This window comes from Manis pentadactyla, chromosome 8 (assembly GCF_030020395.1).
Source record: "Manis pentadactyla isolate mManPen7 chromosome 8, mManPen7.hap1, whole genome shotgun sequence".
In the NCBI taxonomy this organism is placed as follows: domain Eukaryota; kingdom Metazoa; phylum Chordata; class Mammalia; order Pholidota; family Manidae; genus Manis; species Manis pentadactyla.
Genome location: NC_080026.1, coordinates 102,716,477 through 102,742,546, shown reverse-complemented (window position 1 = coordinate 102,742,546; position 26,070 = coordinate 102,716,477). Strand labels below are relative to the sequence as shown.

Below are 26,070 nucleotides of genomic sequence, written 5' to 3'. Positions count from 1 at the left end.
AATGAACAGGAAACATTTTTAAAGAGTCTCTTGAAATACTGAAACATCTCATTCAATCATACCTGCCGTTGTATCACTCAACACAAAAGCAAATAAACTAGTTTCTTCTTTTCTCTTATAATATAACTACATTCATGCAGCTGGCAGGTTTTTTATTTCTAATGCTTTACTAGGTTTTGTTTGTTATTTTAACAGACTGAATACAAAATCATTTTTACAGGTTCCTGTTTTCTAGCTCCAAGTGAAAATAGTAAATCATACAAAGCTTTTATTTCTGTTGTGGCTAATGGACTACCAAAAGGAGTAAGGGAGTGCTGACAAGACGCGGGATTCTTCTCAGCCCTCGCACTTGGCCTTCTTGCAGGCTGGAAGAGAATCATCATCTGCTTCTGATGGCCGAGGTTTCTTCACTGTGGAAATAATTCCAAAAGCAGTCTTCCTGGTTTCTATAAATCAAACAGGAAAACCATAGCACCTGAAGTTAAATTGAGATTTAAAAAGAGGTGGCTTTACAAGTATGACAAAACCATAATGAGCTATTTTGAGTCCTGATGCCACTTACTGTAATTATCTTTTCCCCCCAACATACACAAATATCCAAATAATATGAATATCTAATTCACTCCAAAGGGATTACCTCGAGGGTAAAACTGCATGGCAGGTGACCTCTAATGGTTTGTCCATGGCATCTACGTAACCAGAACCCAAGTCACAGACCTTGTGCAGCAGATGCTTTATGTACGGCAGAAAGACAGATGAATCAGATAGCAAGTACGAGAGACAACTGTATTGTTCCCATCGTGGCGTGTGAGCTCGCTTTATTTTATAGCACATACCACACCTGTGTTCCTCAGTAGGTCATCAATATACCTTTGAAGAATCAAATGTATCATATTGCCAACATGTAGCAATGCCTGGTTATTAAACAGGTGTTTTAAACACTTGTTGAGTGAATGAAGAAATCAAACTCACTTGTTTACTGATCTCATATATTGGTGACAATGGACAAAGAAGAGTGGGAATTACTAGATGCTTAGGTCAGGTTGGCAGCAACTTCAATTTAAATTTGCCCAATGTCTGCCAATCATGTTCTAATGCGTCATGCGCTGCCACCTACAGAGGATATTAAGATGCCTAACAAAGTGCTTCTTCCTACCACACACTGAGATAAAAGTATGTTTGGGGGAAATGTAACAAATATGGAGGCACCTACAAGAAATAACTGCTTGGATGAATCAGGAAAGTATGTAAGAGAGGTGACACTAGGAATAGAAAAAGGAAAAGAAAATATTCTTTTGCAAAGGCAAGAGAGGTAAGAAGACCTCATAGGTTTAGTGGACAATAGGGGTGGTGTGAAGAAGGGAGAGAGAGATCCATCAGCTACAAGGGAAGTAAGATCTAAAGAACTTGATGAACATAAATTTAGTTAAGCATTATTTATTTTAAGAAATAAAAGTACAGTGAATTCTGAAGAGTAAAATAATACCTTCTCATTTATCAGGGTTAATTTATCAAGTCTACTAAATCTTTGCCAATTATTTAAAAGCATTTTACTTAATAAAGGGAAAAAACTGCTCTTGAAGTCATTAAAATGCCAACATAATCAGAAAACCTCAAAATAAGTAGAAATTGCCAATGATTTCCATTTCACCAAATGAAAAATGTTGCACTTAAAGATGTCTATTTGTATCACTATGATTATAAGTCTATAAAATCAGTTGAATAAAAAATACAAAATTAAATTGTGAAAACCAGTACTTTATAACAAAACAAAATGCATTAGTTTCAAAGTTACTTTAGCTCCATCTCAGAAATGTTTTTTTAATCACATGAACATTTACTTCTTAATCTAAGATGAAACATTATAAACTGAAAAATAAGACTTTTATAGTTATCAGATAGTGTAACTCAGTGTAGGTCTGTTAGAAATATATATTTTTAATAGCAGGAAGTTACATTTGTGTAGGGCTTTGGTCTAAACAGTGTTTTCACATACAGTGTTCCCTTTACTCATCCTGCCAAAGAAAATTTACAACTACCTCTAAAAGAATTATCTATGAGTGCACTGTTTTGTTCATGAGGAATTAAGGTAGGTGTCCCCAACAGGTCCATCTTGGTCCAGTGGCTATTTAAGGACAGCAACCTCATCAATCACAGACAGAGGTCTCTGACCTTGAACCTCTTTCCTTTGTCCCTTCCCCACAATGTCCTTAAAATTCTATTCACTGGTTTCTGGAACCCCATAGGACCATCTAATTCTGATTCCCTGCAGGAAGCCTTCCAATGTTGAATGCCAGCTACTCTGTGTCCTAAGTCTTCTGTTTTCCATTCTGTATCCATTCCTGAACTGCTTGCAACAAATTGTCTCATGATAAGCTTTCCAGATCCTCTATGAACCTATTAACTGTCTTCTGCTATTGCCCCAGTGCATTGCTGTCCTTCTTAAATGTGACACTCAGGATGATACAAACTCCACCTGGGACTTCATCAGTGCAAAGAATACTAATGAGACTTTGAATCCCCTTGCCTTAGAGTCCTTTATTTTTTCTAATGTATCCTAAGGCCAAATTAGCAATCTCAGGAACCCACCACACTACTGTCTCATACTGACCCCATATCAAGTAAAACCAGAGTAACTATAATGAATCCTCTAAATGTGCTGTTAGGGCCACAGGGACAGCAGGCATAAACCAGGAGTGTGCAGGGCTTATTAGGTGAGTGGTAATGTTACCTAAAGTCCACATGGCTTCCTTCAGTTTAGCTTCTATAAAAGCCTAGCTTATGTATATACGTCCTATTGAGTTTTTGTATTCAAATGCAGAACTTCATATTTTTCTTTATTATATTTTTTATTAGTTTCCCTTTATTATTTTAGTCTATTTTGGAACAATTGTTATCCAAAATTTTTATGATTCTTTATATTCATTTAAAATAGATGAAAATAATAGCAGAACTACCAAAGTGTTAACCAACTGTTTCCTAATTTCAAAAAAATCTTGATAAATTCATAATTAATTTGGTCATTCTCAAAGCTTATATGATAGGATTTAGGCCATATAATACAACAATCTCAAACTAAAAATGTTAGAAACAAAAGCAGAATCATCTAATTCATGATATTGTATTCTAAATCAGTATAGTAATCAGTTCTCCCAAGTGGAAATCAGATCATTAAAATCCAGATACAACACACAAGCCCTCAATAACTTAATTATTCATATGCCAATTAACGTAGTCTATTAACAACCTATTCTGAAGTTTAAAATTCACCTGGTGATACCAAGTAAATTGCTTCTAGACCACTACCAGTAGGGCTAAAATTTGCAAAGAGAATGAAGATAAAACAGTAGATCAAAAGTGTAAATTTTTTTGCTTTTAATGAAACTTCATTTTCATTCTCCAAAGTCCTGGCATATTAAATACTTTTACTTCAACTTTTATCATCTGATGAGTAAGAAACTCAGTGGCTTCAAGTAGTAGAATTAGGATGAAGAGACAGATGTATGTAAATGAAGTGAGAACAAAAGTGGGTGGAGTCTGCACATACTTGAACATGTAAAGAAAAACAAGAAAAGAACAAGTTGTAAATATGAAAAGTTACAATTTGAGTTTGTTAGTTGGGTTTTTAAAAATGTATTTGCTTCTTGGTGTTCCCAATAAATGGCTTAACACATTATTTTTAACATTTCAGTTCTCTAAAGCAGTGATTCTCAGCATGGAGAGCATGCCCCTCTGGAGAGGAAGGAGGGGAAAGGGAGATCAAAAGCCTATTACAATACTGGCAGGGACACACATCCATAAAGAACACACTCAATACTCATTTCTATAACACCAACTATATTCATTCCACAAACTACAGAAAGTAAAGCCTGAAGTGAAGGGTGAGAAAGCATTAACGGGTATGGTTCAAAGAGGGTGAGAAAAGATGACACTAAAGGAACTCTGCAGGGCTGGATAATAAAAGCAGATATGGCTCAACTGTCTTGATGAAAATGATTGGCTCCTAACATGACCACTCGACATTTCTCCTGGAAGAGCTGGCTCACCTCCGTGGAGAAGCACTGCTCGGCAGTTGGTAGACACTGCAGCCTTGGCATCGTTTTCAGACAGCCCGAAGAGCAACCCTCTGGTGGTGCCATTAAAGACTTCAACCCAGAGTCAGGCAGGGACATGAGACTAACAGAAACGTAACTGACAATGCTGAGAGAGACTTAAATTCTACAGTGGATCTTAGCCTGAATGGAGCATGTGTCTGAGAAGAGACTCAGTCAACGCCAACCTTTCATAACACATAACATTCCTCATTCTCCTTTTTCTGTTTTCCCCTTAGCTCAGGAAATAAGAGGATGATGTTCTCCACAACCTGACACAATTTGTTTTTGAAGCTATTAATTGGTAAACTTACAGTAAAAGGTTAAGAAAAATTCTGATCTTGTTAAACTGTAATACATCACATCAAATTCCAGATTCCCTAAGAGAAAATTCTAACAATTTCTTACTCAGAAAAGGATACAAGTTTGCCACATCGTATGGGCCTCTTATTTCTAAAGGCTAAAGTAAAATGAACAAAACATAGACATGAGAGAGGTTATTCATAAAATTTAAGTGACTTTATTTGCAGTAAATAATAGAATCATGAAGTATCCAAAAACAAGGAAGTCCACTGCATAAATTCAAGTTCCATTGCATAAATTTAAGTCCTTAAAATGTTTATGGTTTTATTAAGTTTTTGAAAATATAAAAGAATCTTGAAGAGCATTTTGTAACAGTATAAAGGAAAAACTGTATAAACAAAACCTGAATGTCAAAAGGACATAGGGGTACATTTTACTTTCCAGCAGTTACAATAAACAAATCCAGTTAAAAATGAATACATGAAATAAACATTCATTACATTGCTATTTTAATTTCTCACCTAGAACTTTTCAGTTTCATCACTTGAAAAGCAAAAACAATGTGTTTAATGCCAGACTTACCCTTTCTGCAGCACTAGATATAATTATATTCTACAAAACAGAAAGTGATCAATATTAAGATAAATGTGAAAAGAAGAGTCTTATAATACAAATAGCTAGTAATCACATTTTAATATTTAAGGTTCTATAAATATCTTCTTTTAAAGATAGGTAAATAATTAAAGTAAAAGAACAGAAGACCTCATGATAAAACAAAGATAACAGATGGTAAGAAATAGAATAGACCTTCCCAACATATCTTAGAAAAGATAGTTAGTTTAAAAAACTAGTTGAAAAGGTCATAGAACCTTAATTCAATTCACTGATAATAAGCCATTATTATCTAGACTTTCTTCTCACAGTAAACTGCAAATTCCTTACTGAAAGATAAAGGCTTTTAACACATCTTTTCCCCCCTCACATATTCTTCCCTTGATAATTTTCTTTCCCATAGGACTTGTAAAACTCATTAACATGAGAGAATTTGTGCCTCAAGAACTTTCTGCTTCAAGGAAAAGTAATCTGTTCAACAATTCCAGTGTATTAATAACAATAAACTACGAGATTTGAAAAACATCCTAAAATTATGGACCCATACCTTTCCTTTGCAGATGGGCATCAAACTGAGGGCATTGGAAATTGTGTACCTTCTCATTGTGGAATCTTTGATTGCGGGGCTGTAGACAAGTTCAAAGCCCACACCTCGGTCAATTGCCTTAACAAGAAATAAAGACAATAAACGGTTAAAGATAAACACACACTGTCATACTTTATTTTCATTTAAATTCACCCTGGCTTCCCTCCTCACCCCTGCAAGTCAAGGTATAGCCTCAAAGGCAGATTTATGCTGAGTGGCACTATCCACAGGAGAAGAAAACAGATCTGTGACTCTATTTGATCAACAGAGTTTATCTTAGCTGTGGGGAAGCTGACTTGATATAAACAGGAATATGGAGGCTAAGGACAGCAAAGTCTCAGTCACGTGGCAGAAGGGCTATTCCTCCACAAACTATTAAAAGGACAACAGAGGTGTGCTCTTTATACTTAGGGTAAACTGTTTGCAGACATAGTAAACCAAGTGATTTGACCCAAGAATGAAGAGATGAAGGAATGAAGAACTGAAAGAAGCTCAAAGAGCAGGGGTGGGAAGACCTCTCGGTTAAGTCATTTATAAGGCATATATTGAATGAAGGAACAGTAACAGGAGGTTGAGTGCTAGTCCAGGTGCTGTGCTGAGTCTTATGTATACATTTAACTCTTCCTATACCTTTATAAGGCACTATGGTGGACGCTGCTAAATGCCCCCAATATCTGTTCTCCCCTTTCTCTTTACTCATAAGAGTCCCTGATTCTTAGCTGGGCTCATGGATGCCAAACAAAAAAGATAGAAGAGGCCTGGGCCCTTTATGATTTTGATTGGCTCATCAGACAAGCTTGGTTTTCAACATGAGAATAGAAACTTCTTCCATAAGCCATTCTTAGGGGGTAGGCATCCTGCACAGGTCAGAAACCAGCCTGGAAGGGGTGGAAATAGGACTGAAATCCACTACTTCACTAATCCTCTTTCCACAAGCAACTCAGTATTTTCATTCATCCACAATAGACAACCAAGCATGGGAACGGTGAAGCAAAAGCTGTCAGGGTTCCTCCCTTCTAAGAGCTGACAGTTTGGTAGGGGAGACTATCAAATAATTACACAAAAATACAAAACTTCAACTGTGATATATGAGATCAGGAAAGCTTAGGAGTGAGGGAGGAATTTAGTAGTTAAATAGCAGAAGGAGGCACATTTTCAGATGGAAGAAGTATGTGGAAAGGCTTTGGGGTTGTGGGGAGGGTGGTAGCATGCACAGAAGTCGTAGGCTGGGGAAGACAGTAAGAGGGAGAGCTCTGTAGGGGAGTGGAGGCTGAAGAGGATGGGAACGGCCAACTGTGCAGGTCTTCAGAATTGGAGACAGGATTCACTGAATAGCAGTGGCCTTCTGAATGAACAAAGGAAGGACCACGCAGTATGGTCCCAGTCTGTGCCTGCCAAACGAATTTCTATTACCTAGAGGACAAGCTGGAGTGGTCAGCTGTGACTGCTAGGGGTCTATTCCTGAGTGTTTACAGGGAATGGAAAAACCTATCTTCTTCCAGAACTGGCAGCCCACCTTAATTTAATTCAAGTGTACCTGGCAGGCTCTATTTCCCCTTCATGAACACAGGTTTTGTTTCTTTCATCCCCCAATCTTCCCTTTCCTTAACTTTTCCTCCTGCCCAGATTTTAGATTTCCCTCCATATCTGATACAAAATTGGCTAGAATTTACATGCTATTTTCCACACTGCAACCTTCCCCTCTCCCCTTTTCGGACAACTTCCTCCCACATCTAATTCTTTGGCTTGTGTTATTTCTAGGGATGATGTCTGTTATGATACTCTTTGTGCCACAGTTCAATGAACACCTCATCCTCTGCCTAGCTTGTACAATACACTTTTAGAGAGCTGGTATCATGACACTTCTTTGTAACACATAAATGCCTTTTATACAAAAAGGGTTTAGTATGTTTATATTATGAGTGAATAAATGGCAACTTATAGGAAAGAGGTTGTTTGGTGATACTGTTCACTATGGATTGTCCATCATTAAAGGAACCAGTAAGAACTTGGCTAACTGAAATTCACATATAAGCCTCTTTTAGCTGTATTCTCAAATATTCCCAGTTATTTCTACCAAAACTACTAATCAGCCAAAGAGGCTGGCTTATTTTTCTCTTCCTCATCCTTCTAGTTGCTAACACATCCTAACACACACTGCAGGATGGAGAAGAGGGGAAATGAAAGATATTGATGATTCACAGAACTGGGCAACCAGGTCCCAAAGTATTCCTAACTGATTCTAAAATTTCAGCCCCTTCTGAGGACTGGATCAAAAGAAAAACTCCTTTTTTTTTTGGAGGTGGGGGAAAGGAGGAAAAAAAATGACATAATTATCAGCTTAACTTTTTTTTAAGAAAAAAGTTCTGCTTTGATCTTAGTACATTAATCAAGTTCACTTTTAAAAGCTAAGAAAACTCTGAGATGGAGAAACTAAACATAATGTGCTATTGAAGGCTGTGAACATTTCTTTCATAACACTTTATTTTAAATTTTTATAAAGATAAAATACAGACTCATTACCTGGGTTCCTGCTTCTAAGATCATTTTAATGTAAATTGCCTTAAGCTCATCAAATGATTGTTGTTAACAGCCTCTTCATAAAGAACCACAGTGCCTGCCTGATTGGCTTTTGTTCGCATCTCTGACCAAAGGTGCTGGAATATGCAGATGATCAGATTTCTTCACTAATGAAAAATATTAGTCACAATGATGCTACAAACCAAGGGCAGATGTGTGATACTTAATCAAGAGATACTGGTGGTAAAATTCTAGAACTAAGCAAAGTTTAAGAGAATGAAAAGAGCAAGAAAATAGGGAACTGATTACTGGGACAATATGCAGATTCTCTGTTGATTTCATAAAAATTAGTTCTTTATTGATTTCAAAAGGATGACACTCTTTTGGTGTATCTAAAGATAGGTAATTTGTTCACATGATTCACAAACCGAAGTAACATAAGCAATAAAAATTCTTGCTGCTCCCATCTGCCAATTCCCACTTGCCATAATCACTTTTACTAATTTGTCTTCTTCCAGAGTTTCTTCATACAAATATAAGCAAATATGGATATATATTATTTTTTCTCTTTCTTATCCAAAATATAGCCAGCTGCATTCTCATTCTGACTTGAAGGCTTTCCCTGTCAGCTCATAACTTCTGCCTTGTCTTACAGCTGCATAATATTTCATTGTACAGATATGGCATGTATACCCAAACCTCTACTAATAGACTCTGGGTTGTTTCAATATATCTGTAGAATGAACACTGTAGTGGGAATGCTGGGCATTATGGGTTAAACTGTGTCCCCATAAAAGGTTTGTTGAAGTCCTAACCCCCATACCTCAGAATATGAGCTAATTTGGAAATAGGGTCACTGCAGATATATTAGTTATGATGAGGTCATACTGGAATAGGGTGGGCCCCTAATGCAATACAACTGGTGTTCTTATAAAATGATGGCCATCTGAAGACAAAGGGACACAGAGGAGAACACACCATGAAGACAGAGGCAGAGCCCAGAGTCACGCAGCTGCAAGCCGAGAACTGTTGACTGAGGGCCGGCAGCCTGCCACGGGCTAGGAAGAGGCACAGATGGGCTCTCCCACAGCTTGCAGAGGGAACACGACCCTGGCTGCACCTTGATTTTGGACTTCTAACCTCCAGGTCTGTTAGACAACAAATTTTTGTTTTAAGCCACCCAGTTTGTGGTACTTTGTTATGGCAGCTCCAGGAAACTAAACACTAGGTCAGAGGGAAAGCATTTGTAATTTTGATAGCTGCCAAATTCCCACTCTGATATGGATTGCTCCAATTTACACTGTGACAAGCAATGTATGAGAATGCTCGCCTTCCCACAGCCTACAATAGTGTATCATCAAACTGCTTGGTTTGTACAAATCAAGTGATTTTAACACAAATTTTTCTGATTATGATGAGTTTAAGCATCTTTCACGTTTAAGGGTCATTTGTATTTCCTTTCCTGTGAAATGTCTTTCATATTCTTAATCTATTTTTGGGGAATGTTCATCTTTTTTTAACTTTTCAATTTCTAGAAGCTCTTTATACATTAAGGAGATGAGGCTTTTGTCTATGAGATGAATGTAAATATTTCCACCAGTCTGTCATTATTAATCTTTTAACTTTGTTTCTGGAGTTTTTGCCACACAGAAAATTTTGATACTGGCAAGTTTGCTGGCACTGGTCCAAGCCCTGGATCAATAAAGCACTTAATACATTTAGGTTCACAACACGTGTGATGAAATATAAAGATAAAACAGCACTCACACCCAATTCAAGAATATATGGCATGATTCCTAGAACAACCTCACTGTTTCAGACACTATTTGCTGGACATCTCTCAGTGGGGGCTAATGGACCATGAAAACAGAAGTGGACTATGGTTAAAGAAACTGCTGAGAGAAAAACATCAGAGATAGTGTAAAATAATACAATCACTGAAAAAAACTCACTAAACTTATTGTTGAATGGCAGTAACACTGGAAACAATCACAAGTAAAGATATGTGCTGTTTAAAAAACATTCTCAAAACCTAAGTTCATAAAGATCACATTTTAAAATATGGAATTGTTCTGTGCTTAACAAAGAGCTCCACTGTAATTTTCAACAGCATTTCCCAATAGGAAATGATGGCAGATTTAGAATCAAAGCTTGAGTACAAATCCCTAGTCAATCTTTGAGAGAAGTGTATCTGTGTGAGTGAGTCACTAACTACCGAGTCTCAATTCCCTTACCTGAATGAGGGAGATAATTAACATCTACCCCACCCTAAAGCTGCTGGGCTACTGCGGGTGTTAAAGTGCTAAGTCATAAAATGCAGAATAATTAGAAGTCATTTGATTATCCAAATAGAGGAGATGAATTCAATTTTTTTGAAACCCAACTATCACATGATGAAGTTGTGATTTCTGCAAGTTATTTGTAAGACTTTGGAAGAGGTTTGAAGACTTTAATTCAAATGATGGTGCCCTAAGCATGTGATGAAGGTAATAGAAGGGCTGAGAGTGGTCAGTTACACAGATGGAGGGCTCTGGTAGGCTCCAGCTCCTGCTCTCATAATCCCAGGCTGCTCCATTTTTTTTTTAAATTTTACTGAGGAATAGTTGACAAATATAATTCTATGTATTTTAAATGAACAACATGATGATCTGATATACATATATATTGTAGAATGACTGTCAAGATCAAGATAATTAATACATCCATCACCTCACATAGTTAACTTTGTGTGTGTGATGAGAATGCTTAGGATCTACTCATCAACTTCCAGGTATATCATACCGTATTTTGAACTACAGTCACCCATATAGTAGATCCTCAGAAATAACCTATAATCCCAACCTTCTGAACTGACTAATTCTCACATGGCTCAAGGTCTCTTGGTAAAAGACTAATGAATTAAACACCTTAATGCTCCTGCTTTTCACCACCACAAAAGAAAAGGGTACAAATCCTATCCAAATTAAGGTCTGTGCCCAACAGAGAGGATCTTTATAATGCCAACCTATCTATCTATTCTTCATGGCCAAAGACAAGGTCAAAGGAGCACACACGAACCATGACTTAAGACTGAGCTGTTATTCACATTCACTACATGTCCTATACTTTTACGTTGAATATATTTCCATACCTTAATGTAAATGTTCAGTTCCATATCCAGAATAGATACAATACATACAAATAATACATACATACCTACATAACTACTATTATTTACCCTGAAAAATGAGCCAGACATTTTTATTTGTATGTTTTCTACTTTCTCTCTTAAATTAAAAATAGATGAACAAATAGGGACTTTTCTGCTTCTTGACCAATTTGCACAGCAGCCTACTTCTACACTAGATAAAGACTAAAAATAATCTTGCACAGCCTTTCCCTCCACTCCATCTAGTTTTTATTAAACAACGTATGTAAAACGTTCAGATTTTAAAAAAGCAGATTCTGTGTTGAATACTGCATATCCCTCTCATTTGTCAAATTTTTACTTTTCAGAATTCTTACATTGAAAAATGTAGGAAATAAGCCAAAAATATCCATCAAACAGCAGCTTTCCTGAACTCACAGATGGAATCGGAGGGTAGGATGTCCAGTGTTGCTGGCTCCAGTGCCACCCTCCCCATCCCACTCCAGTGCCCCACTTTCTATGCTTCCTGCCGAATACTGACAACCAGCTGATGACTAATGACGAGCAGGATTTGGCACGCTCCCTAGGCTGTACCTCAATATGCTGAATTAGACACATCTCAATTGACAAATTTAGGGAGGATCCATTCATTATAGGCAAGATATTGGAGTAATTAAGAAGGACGACACCACAGTTGGTACTCCCAGAAGCTAACAATCTGGGTTGAACAATAGGATATGTTCATAAGAACCCAGCAGAAAGCCCTCATCAGAACAGCCATTGGGAAGCTTACTGCTGTTGGGGGGCATAAGGAATGACTGCTATCCATTCCTTGCACCTGCTACTATTACCTCCCAACCAAGGACACAGGATCGTGTATGGGTTTACTCAGGCAAAGCTGTCTAGAAACTGGCCTCCCTGGTTCACTAAGGCAAGAGAAACGTAAAGAAGTTTTTATGTATACAGCAACTTACAGTGCTGCCTAATGTCCAGGGTATGCCGTTTACACGGAAACTGGATCGGCAGTCTGAGGGTGGTAAAAAGCCTTGCAAACTTAGGGACAGAGATTGCTACCTCTGCAGAGGAACACAGGTGAGGTAAGACTATCATCACCTCGGGTACTGTGCTAGTTTGTGCCTTTTATCACCCAGAGATGGCTGGGGCACATGAGATCTCACCTGACAAAGACCCAAGCAGAAGTGTCCCAACCCTGTGACTGAATGAAGAGTTCAGTGGCTTCTCCTTGATAGCCTACATCTGACATTTGATAAATGAGTTGTTAAACAACATAGATATCCCACTCTAAAATGTAATAATTTTCTTTTCTTGTTTTCTACTTACTTTTAAGTACTGGCAAAAACATGGGGAAAGACTGAAACTTAACCAGTATTGTTACATGTTCAGGAATATTCTCAATATTGATCTGAAAAGAGCTGTTTTATAGTTTCCCCTTTAAATGTACTTCTTTGTTTTCTCCTCATTGTCCCCCTCTATTCTTGGCATCAAGCCAATTCTTTAGCAAGAGAGACTGTTGTGATTCCACAGAGACAAAAGAGTAGGAGAGTTATTGCTCCTAAAAAAAATACATTAGTTTTTAATTTTCCAATTGTGATAGGATTGGGAATGTAATCTAGACTGTCGGTTCTTCTCCTTGGATAAGTTCTGAGAATCGGAGCAGATTTGGAAGCTACTATTCTAAAATACCATCCTCACTCATGTTTTCTTTCTACCTTTAGTCACCTTATAAAATAAAATCCTCTTTTCTAGACTGCCTCCTATTTATCTAGCCTTTGTTTTTTTCCCTTCTAAGAACACTGGTTTCTTCTGCTTCTTTTCTAGCTTAACACCAGTTTGTACAGATTCACAGATAGAATGTAAAGTATAATACTTACCACATTAATTGGGGGTCTTTTGAAGTAAAATGGTAGTTTCTCTGTTACAGTTATGCAGACTAAATCCACATCTAAATGTGTACAAGCAACCTGTTAAGAAGAAAAAACAGGTATAGCCAGAAGGAAAACTGGCACATGTTAAGAATGGAAGGTAGAATCAAGCTTGATATAAAGAAATCTAAATAGATATGGTTCACTCCATAGGTGAACTACATATGTCCCTTTATAAAGTCAGTGGTTAGCCATTCCTTCAAGTTTGGTTTGAATGGTTTAACTGTAATTTAGCCAAAGCAGAGGTGGTCCATAGACTATCTCAACAGACAGGGCCTAGAGACCCTCCAACTCATGGTCGGCTGTATGAGGATAAGCAGCTAAGAGAGGCACATATTCTGTAATGCTGCTCTTCAAAGGGTAAGGCCTGGATTTTGGAAGGAGGAAGAAAATAGGACTTCTATTTCCATTTATTTTTTACTTCATTTGTTTTGTGTGCATATTGTTTCCATAAGCACATCAAGATAGGTAACATGCAAATAACTTATAAGAAAAACACACACACACATATTGGGGATGCAAACTGACAGGGTACACAACCAGAGTAGTTTGGAGACCACTGGGCTAAATAACCTGAATTCTCTTCACCCCGTCAAGTCATGTTAAATCCTAAATGGGAATAACCAACTCAGAGGCTCCTGAAGCTTCTATGTAACTCTCTCCTCCACCTCCCACTGCTGTTCCCCCACTCCTGGCCAGTGGACTCCCCTTACAGTCTTTTATCTTTGCCTCATCCCTAGGGTAACTATGGAAAGGAAGGGTTTATCTATGGAGACATCTTTCAGATATTCCAAGTGGGAAACAGTATGTTATTTCCCATGAAAACAATGCTATTTAAGGTGGGAACATTTATACTACTAATTGTAAACATATGTGTGTGCATGCTTTTATGATTCAATTTAGAGACCTTAGTTTTAAAGTATCATCTATAGGGACTCTTGCGTAAATTCTAGATAATGAACTTACAAATGGAACAAAATGACTTATAGAATACAATCTGTTAAGTAACAAACTGATTGCATTTGACCCAATTCCAAACCATGATATACTCACAAAAGCTTTATGGTTAAAAGAAATATTTTTTTTATAGAAAATGATTTTTATATAGAAAACACAGAGTGCTAACTTCAAATGAGTCTTAAAGAATGAATAAGATGTGGACAGATAAGAGGAACTGTGCCAATTTTAAGAACTGTTTTCAAGTAACTTTGGGAGTATATCTGTAGAGTCGATTCCAATCAGTTTGTAAATTATTTATAGCTTTCATCTTCCAGAATATTTCTGACTGTTCCATCCACCATACAAACATGTATCCATGCTTTTGAATTCAAACTTTTGAATAATCTGAGAAAAACAAGTAATAAGATAAACAAGATAAAACCACTATATGATACTATAATGTACTCTAAAGCCCAAAGTCCTAGCTCTGCTATATCCTATCAGAGATTTAGGGCAAATTACTTAGTCTAAGTCTCAACTTTCTCTTCTATAAAATGGAGATGTTAATAAAAACCTCCAGGATTATGTGTTAAAGATAATAAATCAGTAAAAGTTTTTGGAAGGTTATATAAATGCATGCCTTCCAACCATGTTCAGCTTGTTTCTTTAATCACAGGTATATAGTCATAAAAACAAATGTATGCTCTTCAAATCAAACCAAAATAATATACAAAAAAAATTGGATGTATTACCAACTTTCAGTCTACATTATAACTGAGCTTTCATTATTTAATAACAAAACTAACTTGTTGTTTAACAAATCTGGAAATGCCTGTGGTCCTCCTTAGGGCTTCAGCACTGAATTAGAATCTCCCATGGAATGTGAAAAAACAGATACCCAGACTCAATCCCTGGAATCAGAATCTTCAGTGATGGACATCTAAACATGCCTGATTTTTAAAAAGTTCCACAGTGGTTTCTGATGACTAAGAGCCACTCGATGCTACTCACCTCTTTTTCTGAAACCAAACTCTTGAGAATTACCATGGTTGAGCACTTTATAAAGGGAGTCACCAAACAAAACAAAACAGCTTTCATAATAATGAAATATTATACATATACATAATAATCTGTACTGTTTTCCTGCACTAATATAAACAATTAAGAATTGACAGTATGCCTTGAAAACTACATTTACCACCCATCAGCCTCCTTAGTCAACAGCTCCATCTACTGGATAAACTTAGGGGCAATCTTTCTACAATTTTAGAACAGATTTTGCTTAAAAATGAACTGTTCTGTAAACTTATGCACCAAAGATTAGTACTTTTTTCCCCCAACAATATCCCATTGGTGGATATAGTTTTGGCAGATGGCTACTTTTTTGAACCTAGATACAGACAACATTTCTAAAAGTAGTAGCTACAACCTCATTTTACACAGTAAATATATTCTTGAAAAACTGCATTAGTTTTTTTCTTTTCTGTAATCATTTAAAATGCCCAGTGTGTTTTGTCTCAAGTTGAGCATACATGTGAAACAATTTGTCCTGAAAAGCCACAGAAATAGCAATTTTAAAAGTATAAAAGGAATTACAGATGACTCTTGAACAACACAGGGGTTAGAGGCATTAAAATCTGAGTATAACTTGATTCTCCAAAAACTTAATGACTAATAGCCTACTGTTGGACCGGAAGCCTTATCAATAACATAAACAGTCAATTAATACATATTTGTATGTTATATGTATTACATACTGTAAGCTAGAGGAAAGAAAATGTTATTAAGAATATCATAGGAAAGAGAAAATACATTTACAGTACTGTATAGCACTTACTGAAAAAATACAAATATAAGTGGACTGACATTTAAACCTGTATTATTCAAAGGTCAACTCTATATTCATAAAGGCTCTGAGATCACAAAGGGGAATGCTATGAGCAGATGATTGATTTTGAAGAATTTCTGGAAGACTAAACATTGACATGATCATGCTGACATATGGACTACACCTCAGCATGTGCAAAGGGGAAAGCTAAAAGAGATGGTATCTTCTCTGCCACAGTACAACCTTGAACCTTTCTTCCCTCACAGGCAGTAGTGAATAGCGTGAAAGGCAGAAACTGAAATGAATTTAGAGCTAGAAACAGTTGGACAAATATTTACCTAAGAAGAGTTGCAAATGAATGAACAAATGAAGCAAAGATTAAAAAACAAGAAAATCTGATGGACTCTTTCAATCTGACCCCATCCAGTATCTAGCAGGATGAATAAAACCAAACAAAAAAGACATGCCATTCAAATACACCCATGCAAAATTCCAGAATTCAAGTATAAATGTAAAATGCTAAAAGCTTCCAGATGGGGCAAAACAGGTCACCTACAAAGCCATAGCAGCTGACATCTTATATAAAATAATAAATACTACTTTCTTTTACTGTTACTTACATGGAAAAGTTTTTCTGTTTTTGGAAAAACTGCAACAATATCATATAGCCGGACTTTTGAAGATGTTGCTCTCTAGTAACAGAAAAAGAATGTTATCATATAGTGACAAAAATTATACACATGGAATTCTGACTAGTGGCGTGACTGCACTTATATTTCAATCATGTAACATTTTTAATACACAGGGAAGACCTCAGAGCACATGAAAATTTAGATACCAACATCCATCCCACCACATTCATCCCACTGATCATCCTCCTTCTTTCCTTACATTTGTTACAATTTAACTGTGTATCAAACATTGGATTTGAGATACTAAAATCAAATTAGATAGCTCTTGCTCTTACAAGCTGGTGGAGGAGCTTCCCAGACATTTACTGAACATTTGCTCTGTGCAGGACACTGGGAATACAAAATCATTTAAGGCGTTATGTCTGCTTCAATAGTTGCCATTGTTTTGTGAGTGAAGAAATATAATGACTGAGCATGATGCAATTACGTTCACAATGAGAATACCTTTAAATATAAATTAAAATGCTAGATGTGCAAGAAAATATCTAAAGAGCCTTAGGGCTGAAGGAGAAGGTTCTATCACTTAAAAAGTAAGAGTTATTGTTTTAAAAAAGAAAATCTCAAACTTACACTGTAAGTGTATGTATGTGAAAAAGTTGGAAAAATATATATTCACATGTACAGTCTCTGAATGATGAGATGATACATATTTATTTTATGCCTGTTGGCACCTTCTGAATGTTTTCCTCTTATTTTGTAAAAGGAAAGACCTAAAAGAATTAGAGGAGGAAAGAGGAGGGTTGAAGAGAAGCAGCAAGTGCCATGCTTAAGCAGGTAAGAAGGCCTGCTGGGCAGATCTGTGAGCTGGGATCCAGGATTTTTTGCCCTCTGTTTGCCCACTTCCACTTGGGAAGAGAATAAAGAGTATGACCAGGATGTTCATGATAACAAGAGAAAATGAAAGTCTTTGCGACCTATCAAAAGTCAGCTCCATATACGTCTGCCCTGGGCCTAGAGAACCAGAATGCTTCCTTGAAGCTGTGTGAAATACCAGAATCTAGCTAGCGTTCCACATTTTCTTTTGCAAGGTTAAGTGTGACAAAGGCCAGCCTTTTCCTTGATTGCTCCTGTTCTGTGACAGAGGAGTCCATCCCAGCGAAAGACGGAACAGCTCACCTTCTGCGGGATCTCACTCTCTCTCCCTCACTAGATCCTTCCCACCAGCAGGCCTACTCAAGTCTCTCCCATCTAGCAAACAATATCTAGACAGCAGGTTCTCATCCACCAACCTTTTGGCCCCCAGTGGAGTGAAACTGTTCAAGTCAACATGATACCCTGTCCACATTTCCTCAGGGTCCTATTGTTTTCACGGAAATGGTTTGTGCTAAGGCAACCAACAACTTCCCTGTTGATAAATTCAAGACATCTTTTAGCCCTTCTCCTACTTGACTACTCAGGCACACCCTTCCTCACTCTTCCCTTCTCACTTTCTTCATTGTCCTCCTACTTCTCAGTCCCTCCCTAGCCTCCAACCCTAGCTCATCTTCCTCTATCCCACCATTAGATGCTTAAGTTCCTCGGGACTCTGTCCTGGGCCTCCTCTTCCCTCACTGCACTTTGACCAGGAAGTCTCATTCATCCCCAGGATTTCAATCCCTCTCTTCAGGGCAACCATTTCCAGATCAGTTTTCCTAATTGGATTATTCTTCTGAGGATCACACCTTTTTTCCAACTGCCCATTGGACAAGCCCTACTGGCACTCTCGCAAGAATCCATCATGTCCCAGACAGATGCCCTTGAACCTGCTTCTCTTCGTACATCTCATCTCAGGATATGGTACCACCATCAACCTAACCAGGCTGCTCAGGACACACCAGGAGTCATTATCCTAGGTTCAATCAACCATCAAAACTCATAAATCCATCAATCCTCCCCTCTGGGGCCCTCTCAAATCCCCTCCTTAACCCCCCTGCAATCTATCCATTCTTTATAACGTACACCTCATACTTTTTCTCCTTTGGTTAAAACCTTCAAGGGCTTCCAACTGTTCACCCAGACCTACCTTCCCAATCTCATCTCAGGTTAGCCAGCTCACTAGGCTGGCCCTGTTAGTGATGCTTCATTTCCCAGAATACACATTTTCCTTGGTTTCAAGACATCTGCACCCTCCATCCTTTTTGTGGGAACACTCTCTCCCCCACTCAACAGCTATAGAACCTGATTCTTCTGGCTCCAACTTGAACAATCAACTTCCTGAGTCTGGTCTCCCTGTATGCACTCCCAAAGCATTCTTTATTTACTACCTCCCATTTTTTAAACATTCCTCACATTTTAAATTATTATCTGCTTAAAGCTTATCTTGTTAATTAAACTATAAACTTTGTAAGTTCAAGGATTATGTCTATATTAATTCAGAGCAGTATCCCTAGCACCCACCTTATGACTCTGGTTCATGAGTTCAGTGAATAGCAGTTGTCAAAAAATTCTTTCATTGTGTATCCCTGTACATGTGCCAGAGTAGAAGAGACTGTGTTGTACTATGTGATTTCAAAGGATAGGGAGAGCAGGCAGAAGTCACAGAAAGGGCATGTAAGTACAGGGTGAGATGAAAAACCACCTGTTCAGTATTAATCAATACGGCCAAAAAATGAGAAGAAAAATAGTTAACTTACCAAAACATTGCAGTGAGATGGATCCGAAACGATAATCGTCAGTCTACTTAAAATTTTAATAGGTCTTGATTTTCCCTATAATCAAAAACATGCTATCAAAACACAAAATACAAATGATTGATTTTCCTCCTTACCAGTGGGAAGTATTTATTAAAAGTACCATCAGTAAGGGATAGTGAAGATTAATAAAACCTAGACTTTGATCTCAAGGAATTTATAATACAGCTAGAGAAAAAAAGACATTCATATCATACATAATGAGATAGATAATTTAAAGGCAGTGGGACTTCAAGAAAGATCATCTGGGAAGTACAGAATCAAGAGTAAGAGAATGTCTCACATAAGCGCTGAATATTGATGGACAAGTAAGATCGGTAGAGGGGAATGAGCAGTGCAGCTTAGAGAACTGCATATGTAACTGGGCATGTTTGAATGAATGAATAGGTATTAAGCTTCTCAACAAAACACCTACCTGTACAATTGGCAAAGTTGTAAAGAGCTCAGAAACAGCTAATGGTTTTTCAATCTCCTGCAACAAACAATAAACAGTCACCCCAAATTATACATGTTAACAAGACAAAGCCCAACAGAAAACCTACAAGGGGCTTTTAGAAAAGACCATTCTTAAAAAAACAGAAAGAAAGAAAGCTAATTTCTGGTATTCCAAAACACCAAGTAAGTTTTTGTTTTTGTTTTTTTAAAAAAGGAAGAAAGTTGAAGAGCAGAGAAACCACTGAGAACATAAATGGATAGGAGGGATGAAAAACAGCTTTTAGATTGAAACAGTAAGGTACAGTTGTTGGCCTAAAGATATATATACATACTAACTAATATGATTAGAAGGAAATCAATCAGTAATGAATCTATGAAAGTAAAATAAAAAGTAAAAAAAAAAACAAATCCCTAAATATTGCGATTAGAGTTCAGTCCATAGTAATGTACTTTTTAAAGTTATTAAAAGTCACTTTATTAACATTGAATCAACTTTAAGAATCCTTACACCACATCCTGGTGCCTCACAAAAAAAACTTCATCATTTGCACAAATACATGTCAGCTCAACTGTTAACGTATAAAATAACAGAGTGCATTTAAGAAATAGGCTCATCTATAGCTTCTACATTACCAGTAGAAAAACAAATATTAACAAGTGCTGGTTATTAACTTCAGTAATTGTTTTACCTGCTTCTTCTCCTTAAATTCAACAACATGATTGACAGCAACAACTGAATAGCCCACTGAAAAGAAAAATTGAACATTGTTAAATATAACAACCTCTCTTTCCTGTGTACCTAGGCTCATCCCAATTCATGACAAAACGAGAAGGCAAATAGAGTGGCTGTGGGCATGGGGTCTGGTGTCACACTGCTGCTCTCAAATCTAAACATTACTACTTACAGGCTACTTGACCTTAAGTTTCAGGTTCTTCATCTGTCAAATGGCATTAAGAACAGAATTTACCTCATACACCTGTCATGAGAATAAATGAGAGAATACACACAGGATGTTTTATAACAGTGCCTGGCACAGAATCAGGGCTTTGTAGGACTTCTGTGACGTATTATTAGAATGACATTAAAGACCCTTACCTTTATGCTTCTCCTTTTAACCATCATTCTCTTTCATGTACCTTTTTTCATTTTCATCCCTTTAAGTATATTCTTTTCCCCTGCCATCCTTATTACTGCTCACTCTTTCGCTTTTTACCCTTTCTATTTCCTTCAGAGGCCCTTCTCCTAAGGAGAAATGAAGTAATAACCCTCACGTGGCTGCCCACTTCCCCTTGTGGGCTGCCCACCATTAATAAATTGGGAACTCTTTTGAGGCCAGGACCTTGCTGCATGGGCCTCAACACAGCACTGTTCTGGACATCTGGACTACCAAGTATGTCTCAATCATGACTCCTACCTTTAACTTCTTTAAATACCAATGGGGATGGCAGGATATTAATACTAAAAGACAATACTGATGCCAAAACAGTGGTTCTCCCTCTCATCAGTTTGTCCCACTTCCTTTTTTCCTTAAGTATTTATTGAGCATCCATTACTTGACAGGTCCCACAGAAACCTCTTTAGTGTTAACCTCTCTATCCCCACACTTTACAGTCTAAGAAGACAGTAGTCATGAATAACTCCAGTAATTGAAATGGGGTCTTATCTCTCAGGGTTTTCACTTCCCTTGGATTCAAATATGAGTAACATTCTAGCATTTTGGACATGCTGCTTCCCTCTCACCGCCCAGAATGTCTAGCGCTCTCACCTACACTTCCTCTAAACAATACACTATTGTTATTATATTATCATTATTATTATATTATTCCAATAGTCGCGTCCCCATATGCCCCCCCTTCTCTGAGACCTCCACAGCACTTTCGTTTGTGCACCAGCTTCCCGCATTTGCTCGGACACTGTCGTTGAGAGGCAAAAGGGGGTGACATCAAAAGCCCTGACACATGAGACTGCACACTTGGAAACCCCGGCTTCCGTCGCCGATTAGCTATGCGGCCCTACGCAAATCCCCCACTCTCTCATGGCTTCAGTTTCCTTAAATTTTCAAGAAAGAAGAAATTGGACTGGGTACGAGCACCCTAGTGTCTTCGAGTTTCCCGAGATAGGGACAACACCGCGGTGGGTATCAGCTTCCAAGAGCATCCCAAAGACCCTGAACGAGGCCCCGCACTGCAGATCCCTCCCAAGAGTGGCCGAATGATCTGGTGGGCAGCCAGCAGGGCAGGCACCATAGCCTGAGAAGCCGGGGAGACTCACCGTGAGCCGCGTTTTCCACCAGCCGGCGCAGAGCCTTCAGGTCCGAACCCGCTCGCAGATCCAAGTCTGCAAACACCGCCATGCCGAAGTCACATGATCACCCGCACTCCCGTCTGCGCGGCCGCCGGGCCCGCCCCCAGGGTATGCTGGAAATTGTAGTTTCCATGCGCAGTCAGTCCCTCCGTGCCGTTGACTAAGGTTCACAGGCGTTGCTTCGCCTCCAAGTATAGCAAAAATTAACGCGTTGAGATCAACAGCCTCCTTCAATCCTCCTTTTCTTCTGAATGAGGATGTTTGGTTTCCCCCGAAGGAGTTCACATCTCCCACCATAACTCCAGTAAAATCAGGTAGAAAGTGATTTTTTTTAATGCACGTGTACATTTATTGAGCGCCTACCATGAACCACGCACTTTTGCTAAGACTGGACACGACTTTTCAAAAGTCATAAGGAGACTGTTTTTTTTTCCTTCCCCTAAAGTCCGTTCCGTTAAAATGGGTTTATCGAGAAAACGGGGAACTGACCCGAAGAACTCAAAGAGAACTGCCCGAGAAGAGTCGTTTCGTTCAGTCAGAACTGGTAGTGTCAGCACGCTGCTCCGTGTTTCAGTCCACATCTTCAACCGCAAGATGTCAGGGCTCGCTCTAGGATAAGCCTTTAGCGCCAGGACTGGCCAAGCCAGAAACGGGTTTGGCAAGGGAGGTGCAGGATGGCAATGTGTTACGGTTTTCCTTCAGAGAAGTGTGTGAGGTGGTGTATGCATCTCACACATGATGCTTCCACATTTTTGAACGTTTATAAATGAACTTTTGAAGATTGACAAATCAATTATTTGACAACATAAAACCGTGGAACTATAGCTTACATCGGTGCTTCTCAAACTATCTGTGACGAAGAGCCAGTTTCCCGTCCCCCAATGTTTCGCAGGCCGGTAGGTGGTCCCTTGCGCATTACCAGTGGACAGCTCTGGCCTCTTAAGACTAATCTGACAACTTCCATACTGGGCTGAATTAGAAAAGTCCACTTATTGGTGACAGCTTGGATATTTGGACAATGCCAAAATGCTGTGAAAATTCGTAAACATTTTCTATCTCTGTACTTACCACAAACAATACACAGATGGTCTCTGGTCTGTAGATCACACCTTGATTAGTATTCTTTTACATGATTTCTTTCTTGGTCTCAGAGGAGAATTTTAAGAGGTATCTGTTTTCATGTAGTAGAATGCAGTTCTCCTCTTGGTTAAATTTTATAAAGAAGAAATATGTAGTGTTTTCCGAATTTGATATTTCCTAAGTAAAAACAGAAGAAATTTTTACTTTTGCAAATAGACCAAGTTTATACACAGTGAAACCCATTGCTTTTCATCAGAAAATCTAGTGTTAATTTTGCAGGATCATATAGGCATCTTCACCTATGACCACAATATCTACATAGGTCAGAAATATAACCAATGTGTGGTGAAGGTGACTAAGATGACTAATTATATGACTCCAGCTTTAGACTAAAGATGGCTTTTTTCTTTGAAAGTCATGGTGCTGTTGCTGTGAATTGTTGTACCCTTTAGATTTCTTTACCCATCTTCACCTTGGGCCAATGTGAAGAGGAAGAGAAAGGGCAAGAAAGAAAATGAATAGCTAGATAAGAGTCATTGAGCACTTTACCGAGGGCAGCCAATTTGCTAATTATTTAGTTACATATCTAATTTTCAAAGCAACTGTGAATTAAGTACTGTTTTTTAGCAACATCTTCGTTTTACGTCTGAGAAATCTAAGGTTTGGGTAAAAGTACCTGTGGGTCCAGGTGGTTTGATTCAGTCCTCATTTCGTGTACTGTTTCCTTGCAAAGCAAGAAGAGAGGAGAGTTGGAGGATGGGGAGCAAGGAGGGAGAGAAAAAGCTTGAAAGGAAGAAAAGAATGGAGGGTTTGAGGGGAAAGGAAAAAAGTAGGGTGGGGGAGGGAAGGAGAGGAAGGAGGTGGATGAGGAGCAGAAGGAGCAGGAAGAGGGAAGAGATAGGATGGGATGGGGAGAAGAATAAGGAAGAGGGTCAGAAGCTGGCCTGGAAGGGTAGCTGAGGCAGCCAGGAGTTTGAAAAAGACCATAGATATTTTTGACTGGAAGATAATACTGTATAATTACTCTAAGTACTTTGTTTCCATTATTTGACTTAATCGTCACAAGCTAAAGAGAGATCATTATTCCTGTTACATTGAGGAGGAGTCTTGGACTCAGAGAGGATGGCTCTTGAATCATTTCCTCTTCCTTGGGGAGCTTAAAAAGAGAGGGTCGTTTTGGCATCCAAGGCAACCTTTGAGCCCTTCTCAGTCTCCCCAAGAACTCGCTTTCTTGGTCTGGCCCCTAAAAGCCAGTGTGTGCTCTGTTAGTCTTTGGCCTTATCTTTTCATCTGGTTCACCCTTCCTGGGTGAGCCGAGATACGCTTCACCAGGTCCCTGTCCTCTAAGTAGGGTGAGGCTGAGGTGGAGCAAGTGAGAAAGCAACACTGTAACATGATTTGCTCAGGTGTGTCAGGCAGCTGGCAGGGACTTATCTCCTAGATGGAGTGGGAAGTTTGGGAGATTTGGAGACAATAAAGGATGGTTTCCTGGAGGAGGTAATGAATTGAATTTTGATGCATGGAATCAAGTAACAACAATAACAACAAGATGCAGAGATCTGGGTTGATTCCACAACTGCCCCTAAATACATAGTAGTCAGTCAAATGACCTTGCAATTTCTGCTTACCCCTGCATCCCTGCATGTAGATTTGTTAGTCATCAAAAGGAATTCTGCTTGTGGCTGAAGATTGATGCAAACAGCCCCCTACCCAAAACTCACAGCCCTGAGAAGATAAGAAGGTAGGTGCAAAAATGGTGATTGTTCTGTTAAGGATTTCTAGGAACATTGTGGCTATACCCACATCAGTGAAATGACTGGAGTCAACTAACCAAGTACAAGGAGATTCACAACCCTCCTCATACCCTTGCTGAAGCCCAGTTGTCTGACATCAACTGTCATCTCCTGACCTCAACCCCTTTCTGCACCCTCCCTTCCCTTGCAGAAAAGCAGCTTGAAATCAACCCTGAGTTAAGATGTTCTTTAGGACATTAGCCTGCCATCTTCTCAGTTTGCTGGCTTTCTGAATAAAGTCACTTTCCTTGCCCCAACAGCTTGTCTCTCCACTTAGGGGCCTGTCATGAAGTGAGTGGTATGAACTTGAACTAACAACCTGTTGTTGACTTTCATTCTCCTATCAACGCAATTGTAGCACTGTTGGATGTATTCAGTTACCTAAACACATGGCCAAAAATTCACTGAACTGCATATGGCATGATAACCCAGCAACCCAAGGAGGACCCCTTCTCTTGTTCCCAATGCTGGAGCACTCAACAGGCGCTCCTGTACAGATCTAAAAAAGATGTCCTTCCTCCAGGTGGACTTGCGTTTGCCCCTATTCACCACGTGGCTGGTAAGTTTGTACAGGGAACTACCTGCCCAACTTCTCCAGAGGCTCTGAGAAAGCACACTAACAGAGTTAATTGCTAGACTTAGAATTCTAATGGGACTCTACAGGACATCACCAATTCAGGGAACCTCCCTCAATCATTACTCATCTTCTTGCCTCCCCCCAGAAACTTCTGTTACTGATCTGATATCATAAGAATTTATCGATCATCTTACCTGGGATAGTCTATCCCTGATTGCAGTGTTAGGGACCTTCTGTTACTGATCTGATATCATAAGAATTTATCGATCATCTTACCTGGGATAGTCTATCCCTGATTGCAGTGTTAGGGATTTTTTTAAAAGGTGTAATTAAGATGAAAGTGAAATAATTTTTACATCTATGTTTCAGAAGTTTGAAAATGAAAGGCAAATGGAGAAGGCTTATATATTATAAAACTAAAATTTTATATATTATAAAACTTAAATTGTGAAAGTAAAGAGTATTCCTACCTCTTTAAGATGCCAAGAATGCCTGCAACAGAAGAATACAACTTAAGGAGTCATTATGAAAGGAATCTAAGGAAGAACTATGACTGGTATATGAATGAGA

General features: G+C 38.5%; 1 protein-coding gene across 1 annotated transcript; it reads right to left on the bottom strand.

Annotated features, from left to right (window-relative positions):
• Positions 1 to 253: 253 nt before the first annotated feature.
• RPP30 (ribonuclease P/MRP subunit p30) lies at positions 254 to 22,143 on the bottom strand. Its single transcript, XM_036925327.2, has 11 exons — positions 22,018 to 22,143; positions 20,435 to 20,490; positions 19,726 to 19,782; positions 19,254 to 19,328; positions 16,570 to 16,641; positions 13,132 to 13,221; positions 5,554 to 5,670; positions 4,977 to 5,006; positions 4,514 to 4,551; positions 4,047 to 4,126; positions 254 to 446 (listed from the first exon to the last, which is right to left on the bottom strand). The coding sequence occupies exons 1-11, from the start codon at positions 22,097 to 22,099 to the stop codon at positions 337 to 339; spliced, it is 807 nt and encodes a 268-aa protein (XP_036781222.1). The 5' UTR covers positions 22,100 to 22,143; the 3' UTR covers positions 254 to 336.
• Between the last annotated feature and the right edge of the window lie 3,927 nt (positions 22,144 to 26,070).